Source organism: Canis lupus, chromosome 1 (genome assembly GCF_011100685.1).
Source record: "Canis lupus familiaris isolate Mischka breed German Shepherd chromosome 1, alternate assembly UU_Cfam_GSD_1.0, whole genome shotgun sequence".
Classification (NCBI taxonomy): domain Eukaryota; kingdom Metazoa; phylum Chordata; class Mammalia; order Carnivora; family Canidae; genus Canis; species Canis lupus.
In genome coordinates, this window is record NC_049222.1 from 52,257,201 (window position 1) to 52,275,722 (window position 18,522).

At 44.9% G+C, this 18,522-nt stretch overlaps 1 protein-coding gene across 3 annotated transcripts in view; it reads left to right on the forward strand.

Moving 5' to 3' along the window:
• PACRG (parkin coregulated) overlaps positions 1–15,677 on the forward strand; it is a 521,242-nt gene extending 505,565 nt beyond the window's left edge. The window contains exons 5-6 of one of the 3 annotated variants that reach the window (XM_038526512.1): positions 9,029–9,109; positions 15,191–15,677. In XM_038526512.1, coding sequence (XP_038382440.1) covers positions 9,029–9,109; positions 15,191–15,351 — 242 coding nt within the window. In that variant the 3' untranslated portion in view covers positions 15,352–15,677. Of the gene's footprint in view, positions 1–9,006; positions 9,110–15,190 lie in introns of all 3 variants that reach the window. The other 2 variants (XM_038526514.1, XM_038526513.1) reach the window with 2 other exon arrangements.
• Positions 15,678–18,522: the final 2,845 nt, after the last annotated feature.

Here is an 18,522-nt window from a genome sequence, read left to right on the forward strand (position 1 = left end):
CAGGGCATCTTCTTGAAATCACAGAAGTTGGAAGACTGCCTCTGAGTTTAAATTAGAACTTGACTCCTGATGTCCTCTGTGGAATTGTTTCCTCATTCCTTTTATCCTCAAACTGGGAAGCCAGTTTGTGAACAGTGCTCTGAGCACGTGGAAATAGTGTGTGAGCAGCAGGCGGGCTGCACAGGGGAACAGAGCCTCTGCTCCTTCTCGGTGACAAGCAGCTGCTCTCTCCCACCACAGGTACTATAGCTGCTCCTGCAGACATCCCTCCCACAGCCCCAGTCCATAGACCTGTGAGGGGTGGTCAGCCTTCCAGTGCCCCCCGCCCCTGAAGTGGATGCCAGCCTCTGAGGAGGGGGGGGGCGGGCTATGAATTTGTGTACGAATTTGCCTGGCCTCTGCTAGACCTCCTTGGCTTCTGAAATCCCCACCACTAACACTGCTTCTTTGAGCCAAATGTCTCTATAAAAATAAAAAGCCTAGATACAAGGACCCACCATCACATAGCAGATCTTTAAGACCAAGAACGTAGGTTTTGTCCAGAAAAGCATTAGAGGGGTGGTGTTACTTAGCAGACAGTATTTTCAAGAGACTGAAACTAAATGGAATGATTTACTTAGAGGCCTTGGGTGGTAAAGGATAATAGATCCCTGGTAGGAGGACCCTGGGGTAAAGGAGGGCAAGAAATCAGTGGAACCCTGGCTCTAGGTCTCTCCCTCCACCTCCTGGAGGTTTTTCCTTGTGCAGACCTAACGTGGCAGAAGCTATCTGGAATAGAAGTTACAATATGTGCTTGTTTGCCAGGACATTTGCCCCAGTTTGCTCAGAAGCTCTGAGTCTACTTCGCTAAAGGTCAAATTTGGGAGCCTGGCCAAGGACTGGAGCCAGGAGGTCCACCACCATCCCAAGGGACCCAGGGCCATGCTTCGAAGAGTCTAGAAGAGGAGAGAGGGCTTTCTGGGCCAAAATAGCAATCCATGCAATGAAGGTGGTAGATAATTTCTCTAATAAGAAACATGAGAGCAAGTGTCCCAAGGCCCCACGTCAGTTGGTACTTTGCTTTGGGAATGAACTATGAGACTGAACACTGCTCCATTTCTTCCTTTGGTTTCACTGTCTCTTCTCCAGCATAGCTTTCTCCTTATGGTTGGCAATAGGCAAGGGCACCTCTCTCTCTCTCTCTCTCTCTCTCTCTCTCCAGCTACGCGCTTAATATAAAATGGGAATTTTAACACATTGTTGTTAGTATGTATTAAGTGCCAATTAGTGCCTGAGAACACAAATAAGGAAATCCAAATATACATTATTTTGCAAATATTAAAGTCCCATGGTAATGCTATGCAATTACGACCTAATTGTGGCTTGAGGCACAAGTTATCAGGTTTGCATTTCAAAAGCAAAACCCACTTTTTCCTGGTGGGTTACTAGGACTGCATCTCACACATAGTCAGCCAGTCATCTAGGGAACTAGCTAATCATGAACTGTGCTCCTGAAATTTTAAAAAATCAGCACTTTGTTGAAGCCAAAGGAATAAACAGGGCCGCAGGGGCCCCAAGAGTCAAGCCTGAGTGCTATTTGCAACCCATCTTTCCCCCACGCTCTCAGGCACCAGCATATTGAACCATACCTGGAGAACAGAGCTTAGGAAACTATGGAGGAGAAGTTTAAGCTATAAATGGTTCGTTTAAAAAGTCCCACAACCAGGTATCTTGATTAAGACACAAGCAGGGTTCAGGAAACCAGTCTAGACTAGGACAAAGGACACCTGAGTAAGAGCATGAGAACCTGAGGCTCCGTGTTCGTGGCAAGTCCAGGTGACAGTGAACTTGTGCATCTGCATGACCTGAACACAAAGTGACTCAGGTCTGCTCCTTTCCTGAGGTCGTAGTGTGAACCCATTTTATAAATGAGAAAGCAAAAAGCTTACTCCATGCCGTTCTGGAAACTGTACCTCCTCCTGTTCTGCCCCAGAGGAGAGTTAAACTAGGGATCATGGTTATCTGGGAGCAGGGACACTGACATCCTAGTGGCTACAATAGTAACAATGGTAGAAATTTATCAACAGCTTGATAAATTCATAACATGTCCTCTCCTGTTATCCGTGCACCTATCCTCACAGGTAGGTTTTACAGCTGTTTCAGAGATTCAGTAACAGGCTGAAGGTCCCGTGGAGCTGGGACGCAAAGCCGTTTGTGTTCAACAAGCCTGGATGCAACTTCCTTGCACCCAAGGAAGCCTTGTCTTCCTTCCCCACCCCTTGGGGATACTGTTGTTTTTATCTCCCGCTGCCTTTGTCTAGACTCACCTTCTCTTTAAATCCTGATTCAGAGGAAAGCAATTGTGTGCACTAACCTGAGGAATCTTACGTGATAAAAATGTAACTCAGGCAAATACACATTCTTCATTCGAAAGTAGCAGAAGTCAGCATATTTCACCCACCAGCATTTCCAGCAAGCTTTAGTTTCACTTCTCATGCAAACCCAATTTTGCTGCTTTGCCAGACTAAATGGCCATATTTTCATGCCCCACCCCCCACAATTTAGATACCTTTAAAAAAAAATGTGTCCAAAGCTTTGATTGGACTTTAGCAAAGCCTTGAACATTTGTCAAAATTTTGTTAGGCAAGTCCAAGTATTTTCAGATTGCGTTCTGCGTCAACACGCAAAGTGGATGTCTCTTGCCACATTTAGCTCACCAGTGTAGAGGCTGATAAAAGCTGATAGTCAGAGCTTTGGAAGATATTGCAAGGTTATTTTAAACTGAGACAGCCGTAAAAGGCTTGAAGGTTTTAACTCTGCCACTTATACTGTAGTTAAGGCAGCTCAGCCCAGCAGATTGCTCTGATTTGTTCATTTAATACATTATTTTTGCATTAGTCAAGCTAATTTGATGAGAAAGTTTCCCACTGTAAAATTTCCAGCTAATGGCTTGGAAATCTATTTGAATTTTGCACCTAATAATTCATTTCAGAATTTCCAAAGCTGTAGGTAGTTCAGGCAAGCTGGGATAAATCCCAGATAAGCAGGGAAACATCTAATCAACTTGTGTTTTCACTGTAGGTACCTTAGTGAGTTTATCTACTTAATTATTTTCTGCAATAGGACAACACGTACATCAAGGCTATCGAGGCCTTTTACTTTGTGGCTCTGTGCCCACTGTGTGGGTTATTCATCGAAAATGATCTAACCAAACTTTGTTATGATGGCAATCACCGGTGTGGACCTACATAGGCTTGAGTTTGCAATTTATTACATAGATGAAAGTTACAACAAAGATAATTTGGGAAATACATCTCCCCATAGTTTACTGCATTTGCTGATAACATTTGGTAGAGATTTGAAATTTTTTTTTGTTTTTGTGCCTCAATTACAAAAAAAAAATTAGAGCTGAAAGTGAGTTGTATCATTAATGTTTCCTTCTAATGGAAAACTGTAATAACAGCTGTCATTTTGGCTCTTTTTAAAAATTTTCCAGTATCAGTCTAAAAGAAGTAAAATAATTTCCAATAGGTTTCCCTCACTCCAGAAAGCAGCAATCAATATTTCTTTTCCAATTAAAATCATGTATTTGGTTATCTCTGGAGCTGGTTGGAAATTACCATGTGGACATATAAGAAATTATATTAAACAAAATTTAGGTATTAAGTGAAAACACTGTAAAAAAATCAGCATTTTCCTCATTTTGGAACAACGGCTGCTAATAAAGTGAATGGAATAATCTGATTTTTCATTTTGGAAAAAAGTTTTCTCTTCTCAAGTTTCAGGCTGATCCAGGTAGATCCCACTTTAAATCTAGGAAGACTTTGGAAAAGAGATGAGGCTGTCTAACTATAAAGACCTTCCATGTGCTTAAACACATTTGATCAAACTTGTCCAAGTTCACATAAATGCTGTTGCCATGAGTAGGAACTCACAAGCATGTAGGTAGTGAGTAAAGAATAAGCATTAGGCAAATTGTTGGCACTACATTTAACATGTAGTTTATTTAGAACTAAATTTACTTATATTGTATCTGACTTGGGTAAACTCACAAAGTAGTCATTCATTCATTCACTCATTCATTCCTTTTACAAATGTTCAATTTGTATTTGATGCCATTGAACAAGATTTACCCTCTAAGTCCTATGACTCTGTCCTTCAGGAGATGGTATCATGTAGGAAAGCTAGGTAAAAACAAACACTTCCTAAGGGTTCCAGAGTGACATGTAAATAAGGAAGGTGGATGGCTGGCTGGCTATGGCCCTAGGAATTCATAAGAAGAAAAGATGACTGTGGAGTCCACAGATGAAGTAAGTCAGAACTCGCCTTGAAAAGGGTAAGGTCAGACTTAGCAGGAGGGAACGGGGAGCATATTGCTATGGGGAATTTCAAAGACAGAAATGAAAATTGCACGCATTGGGGTTAGGAAGAAATCCGGTCTGTGTGAAGCAGGTCTTGGTGGGAAGGAGCAAAGTACGAAATTGGCCTCATGAGGAAGAGCAGAGTACAGAGGGCCCAGATGATCAGGAACTTGAATGTGACACAATGTGGACACAGATGTTGGTCGTGGTCAGGATAGAACGCAATCAGCAAGGTTAATCTGCAGGGGGAAGTAAGCAAAGAGGAGGACAGAGGACCGGAAGCCAAAATGGACTACTAGCCACCACCCAGGGCGGTCCAGGTTACTGGAGCAGACCCACCACGCACTACACATAGCAAACTGAACACAGCAAAGAGAGGAGTTGGAAGATGGCCCTGATCTTCTGAGCCCAGACTCAGGCTTGTGGGATGAATGGAGTCAACACTCACCTCGTGGGGCCATCTGAGAGCCTCCACACAGCATTATCCCATCAAAGACTATGCAAGGATCATATGAAAAAAACAGTGTCCTGAAGCAAAACTTCAGGGATGATGGGAACCTTGGACTTTGCTCCATCACCTCCCCAACTTCTGTGGCTTTGAGTTGGCTTTCTTTGTTTTTAAGGATATAGAGAGATAGCTACAAGATTCCTGCTGTTGGGACGCCTGGGTGGCTCAGCGGTTTCGCACCTGCTTTTGGCCCAGGGTGTGGTTCCAGGGTCCCAGGGTCAAGTCCCACGTTGGGCTCCCTGCATGGAGCCTGCTTCTCCCTCTGCCTTCTCTGCCTCTCTCTCTCTGTGTGTATCTCTCATAAATAAATAAATAAAACCTTTTATTTTAATTTTTTAAATATTTATTTATTTATATGATAGACAGAGAGAGAGAGAGAGAGAGGCAGAGACACAGGAGGAGGGAGAAGCAGGCTCCATGCCGGGAGCCCGACATGGGACTCGATCCCGGGACTCCAGGATCGCACCCTGGACCAAAGGCAGGTGCTAAACCGCTGAGCCACCCAGGGATCCCCTAAATAAAACCTTTAAAAAAAAGATTCCTACTGTTTATCTCTTCACTCTCTTCTTACTGTCCTTACTATCCTCTGGTCTGACAAGACCAGGTGTTCCTCTGCCAGTAGTGATGATACTCTGGATAGTGGCTCTCAGGCTCCTTTTCTGTCTTGTGCACATTAAAGCCCTATCATTGCCTCACCTGTAAGACTGTGACGAAAGCCCACCAGACCCAGAAATCCGGGTGTGTCCTGCTTTTCCAAAGTTTGCATTAGACCACTTTGCTTTTACAAGGCATACTTCAGTACCTGTCCTAGCTAACCAAAAGAAATCTGAAGAGGATTTTTGCTTTTATGAAAAAAAGGACACAAGGGGAAATAGCAGTCAGCACCCATTAAGCTGCTCGCTACACAAGCAGGACACACCCAGGGCACCCAGAGTGGTGCCATCAAGCTCTTTCCCCAGGAACTGCACTCAGTGTCAAGACACCCTCCAGAGCTCTGAACCATGTCCATGAGCATCTGTGCTTTATCTCGATGTATTTCGAGAATCCATAGGCAAGATGTATCCTAAGGCATCAGAAAAGGTGAAGAGAGGTTATTTCAGGGGCCTGGGAACCCTCAGTAATTCCTCCATATAAACTAAAGGTAATTGCTTCTTTACCTTATGCCTCTTCGGCTTACAAAAGGTTGCATAGAAATGAGTTACATTCAGAGAGTGGAGGAAACGGGTAAATCATAAATGCTTATAAAGATGGGAGTGCGGAATGTGAAATTAATCCTAGAATTCCCCCCACTATTCCTCGTGTATTGTATGGCAACTGAAAAAAAAAGTCCTTGAAATCAGCCAGCCCTGATTTTTGTCTTTCTGCACATCTCTGTAAAGGATGTCATTATTTTAAGCACTTATGATGAAGTAAAGTTGGCACAATAGTCCATATCATAAAAAGGAAGCTAAGATGAGCAGCTGGCTGCCCTGTGAAACATGAATTGATTGGTTGTACAAGTCAAGTATGTCCTCCCGGCGTTTATTCCCCTAGACCCTCTCTCCCGATGGCATTCTTCCTCTACAGGCTTGAAATTCTTCTACAGTTAGAAAGGCAGTTTCTGCTACCTTGCACCCTTGCTATGTTGACATAGGTGCTGACACCTCTCTTTCTGGGTCTTCCTACCATCCTTGTTGCACTTCAGCAGACGCCTGCCACAGTTTCTCGGTTTCTGTATGCAGGATCACCCACTGTTTGTATTGCTCTGTGGACTTATTTCACCTCCCTAAGCTGAGTTTGCTTGTCTATGGAGGGGAGCCAATATTAGCAGCTAGCTCACAGGGCTATTCTTTGTATTAAGTGACATTTGTTAGTGTTACTGTTGTTGTTATTATTATTACTCCACCGTGAGGTAGGCCAGTGAGAAATAGATTTAGGACAGAGCTGGACTTAGAACTCTCTGCTCCTTTTTAGAAGCAATCTGCTCATTGAATCACATTGGCCAACAAGAAAAGAGACATGCTTTCACTTCAAAAGCTTGAATCCAGTTTAATTCAATGGCCACTGAATCTATTGTTATAATTATCTTGTAGAGGGATCAATTGGTCAACCCACCTATTTTTTTCACTATAAATTCCAGGTTAAAATTGTCATTAATCAGAGATGAACCTGACTTGCCTTTTTGTAGTCTTGACCAAATCACTATCAACTGAATATATTAAAAAAAATCAACCCATACATTTGATCTTTTTTTTCTAAAAAGTTAAAATCTATATAGACTTACTGAAATAGCAGAATAGGATAACGTTTCACAGTTATCAATAGTGTCAATAGTTTGAGTTTTGGCAGTACTTTCTTTCCTAAGTAGAATTATAAAACCATTGGCCCTTTCAGGTTTTCTTAGGATTGATTTGAAAGCTGAATTTGGTGTTTTGAGATTTGTGACTTACTTAGAAGAATTACACATTTGCTTTATGACCATCTTTTCTGTTGAAATACAATGCATCTTGTATTTGAAGAACGATCATTTCCAAACGCATGTTCCAAAGTTATATTGTGATTTTACTAAATGTAACATTAGAATAGTAGGAACCAGAGATCACCCTTCTTTGTACAGGGGAGGTAACTGAGATTCAGAGAAATTAAGCAAGTAGTTCGTAGTTCAACATCTAGTAAGTTATTGAACATTGAAGCTACTGAGTTGTCGAAAAATTCTATTACAAGTCATTTGCCTTGTTAGCTAATGTTATTTTTACTATGCCAGGACATTCTAATACCATTGTTGTTAACCTCTTTAGAGAAATAAATCTAATTTGCAGTTGGAGAATAGCAGTTGTCATTGCCTCTCTGAAGGAAAATTTTAATATTTAATTGACAATTAGACCAAGATCCATGATATCTTCAATTTCACAAGTGATCAGTGGCCCCATTCAGAAGATGAAAACCCTTCCTTGAGCTTTTGAAACTGTGATGGCTTAGTAGCCTCTTGCTTTAGTCACCCAGCCCCTGTGTCAAAAAGAGAGGAAGAGAGAGAGACATCCAGCTGGGAATCGAGGTCTTGCTTCAAAGCTTTTATCTTCAGAGGAAAGAAATCTTGTGAATTTCATTAATGTCAACAAGATCTGAGAAGATTTGAAGTATTTAAGCCCTTGGGCATCTCCAGAATGCCAAATGCTGTGGTTATTATAAGTTATTGGTTGCAAAAGCATTGCAACTTTGATTCACACCCCCCATGAACGAAGAAGACTTTGGAAATATCCATTGTACAGTCGTACTTCAGGGCATGTTGAAAACCATCACTTTCTAAGAAGATATGAAGTCAACAAGGAAGCAGTGACTAAGCTTAAACCAAACATGGAAACACCTGGAATTCTGAATGAAGTGACATATGTTACGGTTAAGAAAAAAAAGATCAGTCCCCTCAATGTGCGACAACAAAGCTAACAAAGAAAACAAAAGAAGCATTGATTTAGGATTCAAAAAGCAGATAACCCTCAAAACTTCTTCCCAAAAGTGTCCTTCTCAAAAAATGAATTGAGTTATAGGATTTGCTTTCCCTCTTCACTTTCTCCACATCTCCAAGAAGGATCAGACTGGAATTTACAATTGTTTCCACTGTACCTTTCCAAACTTTACAGGAAAAAGCCCATTTATTCCAAAACAGGTAACTTTCTATAGAATATATTGGGTCCAAGCTAACCCCAAATAAAGAGATATTTCTGGCAAAACAAATATTGACAATTTAAACTAGATCTTGAAATTGAAAATTTCTTTAGAAGTAAAATATATCTTTCGTTTCTCTTTTCCTCCTTTCTTAAATTAAAAAGAAAAAAATTCAAAAGCAACCACTTCATAAATATCATGAGGTATCATTTCAATGACATCTTTTTCTAATGATAAGTTATCCTTTTGATAAATCTCTTTTGGAAGATGTTAGTTTTATTCTACTGCAGCTGACATCTGCTTAAATACCAGTTAAGTGTGCCCAGGGAATTACTGTTTGGGTCATCTCAATCTTGTAACTGCTAAATCCATTACACCCAAAGGAAAAATTTGTTCAGAATCATCCAACAGAAAATCTGTGGTAGTTTAATGTCATTAAGAGGCATCTTATAATAATAATATTTGCGGTAGGTTCCACCTGCACATACCTGCCAAGACCTGAACCCGGGCCCCAAGGGCTCACTTTCTTTCTCCACAGCCATGACCTCACTGAGAGCCAGCCTGAAGGAATGCAGCTTTAGCTGTGATGGAAGCCATCAAAGATTACAGGCCCTAACAGGTAAAACTCCTTACAGCAGGTCTTTAGAGCTCTTGAAATATTTTAGTGCGGCATTTGAGAAACTAAAACAGTGCCTTTTCTGATCCCAGAAAGAAAAGATTTGGTTTCTCCTGTTAGCATTTTTTTTTTTTAGTTTCACTCAGTGTTGCTGCAGGGACATGGTCCAGCTCGGAGGGGCACACGAGCCGAGGCCCAGAGTTCTTGCTGCCCGCTGGCTCCCCAGCCACCTCACCTGGGGAAACGGGCCACACCTGCGCTCTCCGCGAGGCGCCTTCTGTCAAGGGACGCCCTCCCGCTGGGAGCGGCTTGGGCTGGACCCGGCCTGGATTCGCGGTCGGAGGCCGTGTCTGCAAAGTGGCCTCGCCTGACCACGCTCGGGCCGGCTCACGAGTGGCCGGGAAACCGCGCTGGGCGCTGGGCGCTGGGCGCTGGGCGCTGGGCGCTGGGCGCTGGGCCCCGGGCCGGAGGCGGGTGGGGCCAAACCAGGACGCGCTGGCAGCAGTTTCTTTCCCAGCCCCGGGTCTCTGGCTGCGGCTCAGCCGCGGTGCGATGCGCGGAGGTGCCTGCGGCTGCGCCCTGGCCTGGCGTCGGGGCCGTCCGTCCGTCCGTCCCTCTGTCTGAGCGACGCGCTGAGCGCAGGGGCAGGTCGTCCTGTGCCCCCGGAGGAGCCACGAGCCTGGACGTTCACGTCCTAGGGCAGCTTCCGAGGGGCGGCGTCGGTGCAGGGACGGCGGCCTGGGCGCAGCCGGGGCCCCTCATCGAGGCCCACCCACTCACGTGGTCTTCGACCGCGGTCCCCAGCCAGTGTTTTCTGGAACCCTGTTTGGTTCCTCGGCTTCTGAAGGCACCCATGTCGTGAGCCATTCGGGGATGACCTGCGGGCCTGCTGCTCCTCCCTGGGGGGTCCCGCTCCTCCCTCGGGGGTCCCGCTCCTCCCTGGGGGTGTCCCTGCTCCACCCTCGGGGGTCCTCCTCCTCCCTGGGGGGTCCCTGCTCTTCCCTGGGGGGTCCCTGCCCCACCCTCGGGGGTCCTGCTGCTCCCTCGGGGGTCCCCGCTCCTCCCTGGGGGGTCCCCGCCCCTCCCTTGGAGAGTCCCCACTCCTCCGTCTGGCGGACCCCTTCTTCCCTCTGGGGGTCCCGCTCCTCCCTCGGGGGTCCCCGCACCTCCCTGGGGGGATTCCCACTCTCCCCTCGGGGGGCAAGTCACTGCTCCAGCAGCACAGTCCCCAAACTAACAGACCCGTTTCTCTTCGGGCAATGCTGCCGGTGGCTCTTGTCACGGCCAGGAAGGACGGGCTGGTGTTGTAACTTATTTCCTCCATTGGCATCACATAGATTCTCGAGGCGTGTGGAATGAGCGCCGAGGTAAGGTTTCTGTGCTTTCTCTTTCCACGCCTGCCAGAGTGCTTTCACTCCCCAGTGACTGCTCTGCGGTGTGGGCACAGGACAGCATCTACACATTCAAAAAAAAAAACATTAACCAAAAAAACATTAGAGGCAGAGAAGTCCAAATCTGAATGTAACTCTGCCTCAGTCTCCCCAGGGCAGCGCCTGTGTCCCTGACCGCCCTCCTCCTCCAAGGTCTGGAGGGGCTGAGTGAGAGCACACAGGTCAGGGTCCCTCAGGACGCCACCCAGAGACAACCCAAGCAGCAGGGGGACCTCTTAGCACCGAGGGTCTGTGAGGTCGGGGTGCACAGCCTGAACTGCCTACACGGTGGGTGTATATGACCAAGGCCTTCTAGAAGAGGGCCACCAGTAAGATGTCCCCAGCGAGGGGATATGCTCTCCTGAAGACAAGAGCCACTTTTCCCTGGATGGCATTACCCGGCAGTGCCTAGTAGACTCGGCGTGCAGACAGCATCCCATCCTGATGACTGCTGGGGGTGCCGGGACCAAGGGCGCCCATCAGTGTGGCCACGCAAGGCTGCCAACACCTGCCTCGGCGCTGACTTGGGGACGGCCTTCCGCTGGCCACCAAAAGTGTCTCTCTCTCTCTCTGTTTGTTTTTTTAGTTTTGCTCTTTTTGCCTTCCTTGTCCCCCTTCCTGTAATCATCTTAATTAAAGGAGACGAATGCAGCTTCTACAGTTTGGAAATCGCAGAAGTGCTAAAAGACTCTTTTGTCAAAATCTTACATGATGTGTGTCTGTTGCTGATTCACATCCACTACCCGGCAGCCATCGGTGGCTCACGCAGCGCCACTTCGAGGTGGCCCTTGGTGACGAGGCGTCATGGCAGCCACTTCGCAGACAAGCTGAGTTCATCACCGGGAGCGTGATGGTGCCAGATGCGAGGCTGGGAAGTATATGTCCCAGTTCTGAAAAACGTGGCCCATGGAAAGAGAAAGCATCTAGATCAGGGCAGTTTAAAGAGGGGCATATAGAAAAAAAAAAAGAAGAAGAAGAAGATGTATGCATGTGATTAAACATAGTGCCTACATCATCAACGATTTCAGCATTCAGAATAATAAACGCATTTACGATAGTACCTAACCAGACACAGCTTTCAAGCAGTATCTGCATGCCTCCTGCATGAGAGAATCTCCGAGAAGAAAAACTGCACCCGTTGCTCTACTCTGCTTGCGTATTTTCCCTTTGGAAAAGAAATCTGGCTTAAACCTTTGTTGCAGCCCTATTTGTTTTGTTATAAATAAAACATATCTTTTCCATCATCGATGTATCTTTCCAGCTGCTGGACATAGAACAGATTCCTAGCTTCCTAAATTGAAATGTCTTCTTCCTAATCAGAATCGATGATTGTAAATAACCATCTGGGTTGTTTTTTTTTAAGTGCCCTGTTCTCACAAGTGTACTTTCCAACAGCATCACATGTGTTTAAAGTGGTGAGCTCCAGTTCAAATTCTCAAAGAAACTGGCAATCGAACTGTTTTGAAATGGAGACTGCATTGCTCACCTGCCTCTCAGCATGGTTTGACACTAAACTGTGCCCTATCATCATTAAAGTGTGCAAAATAAGGCATGTGTTCCTCTTTGGTCTTTTTTTCTGCCCCAGTGATATACATTCTGTAACCACAAAATATGCCAACTCCAACTCACTTTTTGAACAAGCAAGTTCTATTCTGTTCTGTTCTTTTTATCATTTGGGTTTATACACTGTTGGGAAACAAAAAAGCTACATACTTTACTTACTCCTACAGTTAAATATTTTTTAAAAAGTAAGAATAGGTTATTATTGAAATAAAGTATTGCTTGTCATTGTAGCCTTCTGGAAGTCAGTGGGAAAAACAGGGTGTGTTAAGCTTTCCATTGTGTGCAGACTTTCCAAACCCCCTCTGCCTCCATCAGGAAAATATGTCTGTCCCGTGATCTATTCAGTTCTTGACCTTTTGACTAATATGCCAACAAAAGACGCTATTTATTAGTGATTAATTTACGTATCTTTGCCATAAAGAATGAGATCAAGGCTGTCACCGCTCAGCACCATCACCATTTATATTTGCCCATGTGCCCTCCAGGGGTTTGTGCTATGAGCGTGGCTGTCCTAGGCAGGCATAGGTCATGCCACCTTCTCCGGAGCTAAGTCCACCTCCTTCATGATCGGGAGGAGTCTATCAGGAATGTCATCTTGGAAAAAGAGGCACACAGAGACCAAAGAGCCTTGCTAGACAGTCTTCCCCATTCCAATCGGAATCCTGGGAAGCAGACGTTGTTCCTAACAGATGTGTTCTCTGATATGGATCTTCTTTGTCACATATCATCTGTCTCTGTCCCCGCAGCCCCTTTTTCTGACTCTCTTGTCCTGCCTTCTTTTGGACTTTCTTCCTTAAGATCTTTTCTTTACACCTGTAACAAATATCAATGACCCCCTCCAAAACACACACACATCACACAGGTGCATGCATTTCCTTTTTCCCTCTAATTCAACCCAAAGATCTTCTCTTCTTGGAAAGTTCCATCAAGTTTATTAATACCATGTTGTCCTCCATAGTGGGCATTCTGACTGCAGGGACTGTCTCCTCCCATCACCATGTAAATCTAAAGTGTGGGTGGGGAGCCTATTTACTTTGTGCATTTGTCTACAGTTTTGGAATTCTTAAACTTTTTTAAAAAGTTTATCTTTTGCTCAAAAACAATAGGGTAAAAATCTTTTTTCAGACATCTTATCTCTTATTTATTCTACAATAATTCTTGTATTTGTTTCTTTTGGATGATCAGCTACCCTGTACATCAAACTTTAACTTAAATCAAGCTTTCCATGCGATCATAGAAATGCTTCCATCATGAGCAAGAAAATCCCACCTAACTGAGGGCCATGGGTGGCTCAGTCCATTAAGCCTCCTACTCTTGGTTTCAGCTCAGGTCATGATCTCAGGGTTGTGAGACCGAGCCCTGCATCAGGCTCCAATGCTGGGCATGAAGCCTGTTTTAGATTCTCTTTCTCCCTCTCCCTCTATACCTCACCCCTCCTCCCCACCTCATACACATTCTCTCTCACTCTCTCTCTCTCTCTCTCAAAAAAGAAAGAAAACCCCACCTAATTACAATGGCTTTGCGTTATAAGGTATTTGTTATGAAAAATTGATATACACCATAGCTGTATGTCTCCTAATCTCTTTCTGAAAATTGGTAATATTTCTGCCTGCCTTCACTCCTACCAAAAAAAAAACTAACCAGGAGAGCAATTCATTTTCCTTTTGCTAGAGAAGACAGTGATATTTCTCTAATAAGTTTCTGGAAAAATCAAGCAAAAGAACTGCTTATCTCTGCTATGTGGAGCTGTAATTGTTACTTTTAATGCTGGTCTGAACCATTACTCAGTCTTTTCTCAAGTGTCTAAAATAACTGAGGGGAAAAGTTTGCAATGCCATTTTTCCCTCTATTATTTTCACATTCGAACAAAATCAACATTTTGGAGCCATACTTGAGATATGGATAGAGTAAGGACTTTTATCTGGTGAAGTGCACATTTTCAGGCTGCAGCTCCCTGCCCTGTGCGGCCTGGCCTGAGCTCACAGACCATCCTCTGCACCTCACTTCAGCAGAGATAAGAGGGGGTGATGTCAGCAACTCAGCAAAGGCGTAATAACACCTCACTGACTGGGAGCACAAACGTGGTTGAAGCCCTTGGAAATCTGTTAGTGAAGTGCAACATGCATGTGTGTCAAGACAGCTATTGGGGAAAAGCTCAAAGAATCTCTGTCTTCTGGTTGGAAGTGAGAGGGTCTCCATTTTAGTCAGACTCCCACACGCATGGGTGATTCCTGCAGACATCTTGCAGGTTAGGTGCATTCAGATACTTCTCATCCAAATGGTTTGAGATGGAGCATTTGCATTCCTAGGTTCCTGAGGCTGCCCAAGGCCAATCCCAGAATTATTCTCTCATAGAATCTGAGAGGCAGCTGCAGTGGTCACTTCAAGGCTCTACGAGATCCAGCCTTGGCTAGGGTCCTCCAGGCTCCAGGTCCTCTGCCTGGCTGGACTTAAGACTCTGAAACCAGCAGAGAGGCACATTCCCTGTGAAACCGTAACTAAGAGCTATTGTCCAAATGCTCAGTGATGGATGAGCAGGAGCAGCCACCGCAGGAAAGGCAGGTTCCTCGTAACCCACCCATGCCTGGGGTGATGGACATAATTTCAGATAACTGCACACTTGGATTAGGGACACTTGGAGGAGAGAGAGACCAGGTGCAATGGCACCATAGACACAGTGATGGGCTAAGCCTCTCCTTCCTCAGGTATAACCATTTAAACCACAGAGGGCTGACACTCTAACGTGGTGATAGACTGTTCATCTTTTGGGACTTTGAAGAACTCAGGGCCCAGGGAACACTCTTTATAACCATCAGACCCGAGCTTCGTGATCTGTCCTGTACCTGTGAGCACCCCACTTTGGTTTATTCAGCTATTTCTTTGGTTCAGAGGCATTTTCACCAGCTCTGAATCTGGGGCTTTGTGTTTTCATAGAGTTGTCAGGACTCCTAAAACTGTAAGATCCCCTAGAAAACGTTACATGCTTGTGTCTCCCAACCAGCATTCGGAGAAAATGCCTAGACAGATGTGTAGGGCTTTTGGGGGGAAAACTGCACAATAACGGGCCTCTTTGTGTGTTTGCCTGAACCAGTGAACTCCGGAGACGGCATCGACTATAGCCAGCAGAAGAGAGAGAACATCGGCGACCTGATCCAGGAGACGCTGGAAGCCTTCGAGCGCTACGGCGGGGAGGACGCGTTCATCAACATTAAGTACATGGTCCCCACCTACGAGTCATGCGTGCTCAACTAGTGGCAGGACATGGGACGGGCGCGGGTGTCCCCGCATCCCCGTCATCTGTCTCTGCTGCTTTCGGCATCTCATTACTTGTGACTTCTACGGCTTTCTTTTCTACAGCTGCTAAAATAGTGGCTTATGGGCCATTGGACCGTTAGTCCTATTGAGAGCAAGGCTTTCCAATACATAAATAGTGCCTGTTTCTTAGATTACAATAGCGTACTGTGCTTATTTGTTCTAAGAGAAGAATTGCCTCTTTATACGGCTCGGACAGAAGCAGGAGTCCGAGTTAAACCTTCAGTTGTATAGACAATAAAACTATAATTTTCATGCGCAATTCAGCAATTGCTGTTCTGTGTCTGCCTGCCCTGAGGGTGATGTCAGAGGTTGCAAGGGAAGAGTTTATGCTGACTGCTTAATAGGTGTTTGTCATGGAGGAGAAACACCGGTTGCACAGCACCTCTCCAGCAGCTGTGCAGAACAATGTGCTTTGACATTCAATAAAACTGTTGAATCTCTATTCCATTTGCAGAAGGACAGTTTTGCAGCCTACCATGAACCTCAGCTAGGAACGTGATTAATACTTTCGGCCCACTTGTCATTGGCGCTTGGGGGGGCTTTCCAGCTCGGGTTTGGGGAGAGTGGGGGTTGGGGAAGAGTAGGGGGCGTGTGCAAAATGTAACATGGCAAACATGAAAAAGGATGCTAGCATGAATCCTTGTCCCTCCGTATTGTGACATGCCTTATCCGAGGACCTGGTGTGTTATTGACAAGATGTCATCCAGCACTTTGCTCAGGGCTTTTGATCATTTTTGAAAATGATTTTCATGCATCTTAATGATTCCTTGGCAATTCTCCCTTCCTTTGCCTCCCCTTGCGAGGTGGATGGGTTCTCCTCTCTGTAGGTCTGAAGGCAGTATTTTGGAATTTTATTGAACCCCCCACTCAAAACAAAAGACAAAGAACATGTACTTTTTCATCCAAGTGAGAAAGAAAAAAGGCGCCCAAAGAGAAACCCAACCGTAAGGCAATCAGCCCCGACAGACAATGGCTTTTTAGGCATGCCGGGTGCTGAGCTCGGGGCATTTGAAACTCAGCCCAGAAAACTTCATAAAGACGGAACACTGACTTTGCACACCTGAGAAATGCTCTAACTGCCCAGAAAGGCATAGCCTAAAGTATCTCATTCTGTAGCAAAGTGCAGTTTCTGCACAAAAGTGAAGACATGGAATGTGTTCCACCATGCACCCAGCGTTGGCCTCGAGATCGTCACTAATTATTTAAGACTCAAGTTTCCAAAGGCAAACACTGAATTTGAATTTGAGAACTGGTTCATTATTCATCTTCCTTGATGACTGGCTCAGCATACGAAATCTAGCATCTGAGTAGCTACTACCACCTTGCTTCTGTAAGCATTTTTTTTTTTTTTTTAGGATAAACAGAGATGCATGACTATGTAAAACAAATTGGCTTTCCTGTATATTTGGAAGAGGCATAGTTAGAAGTAAACATTAACAGGTTAAGGTAGATTTTTCTCCAAACTATAATGTTCATTTACACCTATTACCTCGTGTCCTGGCATCACTGATATATTTGAAGGGACGCCAAAATCCATGATACTTTCAGAAAGATAGTGCCTTGTTGGTACCTTCCAAAGTTCCTACTACAATTTCCTGCATTATTTTGGTAGAAGACAGAAGCAAGGCTGGCCTCTCATAGAAACAGGCCTGGCTTCTGGCTCTGAGGCATGGTCTTGAAAACTACCTGTTATAGGGAGCAAGACGATTCCTCCACTGACCCAAAAGCCCCAACTTTGGCTTGGAACTAAAACATCAGGTTCATTTTCCAGCTCTCACCTACCAGTTCTGCTGCCTTGGGCAAGTTATTTAACCTGAGTGTCAGGTTTCCTCAGCTGTGAAGTCAAGATCATTCCTACCTGTAGGAATGCGGTAAGGACTAATGGTGATCCATGTGAAGGGCCTACTATACTTTCTCATACCATTGGCCTTTTATTTGAAAGAGAAACATTATGAATAATGACCAATTTTTCCCCCAGCAAAGCAATATATAGTTGGAGAATCTTCAGACAATATGGTACTTCCTCCAAGGCAATAATGAGTTCTTTGTCATAAGGACACAATTTTGCAGAAAACCAAAATAACTCCATACATAGCAACATGTTCTCTGAAGAATTCTTTAATACGTGTTTTACCAATGCAGAAATAGAAATGGCCTGCTTTTCAAATTCTACCTAGGTTTGTCTTCTACTTCTCCCAAATAAATTCTGATTAATGCAAAAGAAAAGAAGGAAATGTCAATAGGTTTCAGACCTTTGCATGGCACAGTGGCTTCTTTTTCACACAGCTACATTTTTACACTGAGACGTCCTTTTAAAGGTGTCAATGGGAATGCAGTTATGAAAAGTCAGAGAAATGTCAAGCATTGGTGTCATAAGCAATGTTTTTTGTTTGCCTGTGTGTTTGTTTGTGACTGTGGTATTTTTACTGGAAGATGCCATCCAAGTGTCACAGTCAACGGAAGCCGTCGGTAAGGCCCTGAACGTGAGAGGGAAGATCTAGGGGAGAACTCTGAGCTTGGTACTCAGGAACTTCAGAGCCCAAAGCAAGTCACTTAAACCTGATTTCATCACCTCTAGTAGTCTCTGCTTCCCAGGGTCGCTGCAAGGACTGAATGGTCGATGCAGGAGCACAGTGGCTAGAGCACGGGAGTAGCAACCTAGCAGATGTGGGTGTGAAATCTCTTCCCACCGCATAACTGCCTTGTGACTTTGGGCAAATTCTCGAAATGCTCGAAAACTCAAATCACTCATCCCGGAACAGGCTCCGCAATATCTTCTTTGCAGATTTGTTAACAGCATAGCATGAAATGCATGTGGTAAGCTCATCAGGGTGCCGAGTGGGATGATGGGCAGATCATCATGGGATGGATTTTGCTAGGAAAGCAGCTTGCCCAGGGCCTGCTACAGACAGGTAGGTACTCGATCCACGTGTGGTGCACGGGATGGTGCAGTTCTCATTATGTATAATGAGGTTCCCATTGGCCAGGGTCTGGTCTCTGGCCCCCTCATAGTCATTGGTCTAGGGTACAACACAGGACCTGGTGAGAAAGACATCAGAGCTTCCACAAGCCCACCCGGCTGCCCAGAAGTCATTACAAAAGGCATGC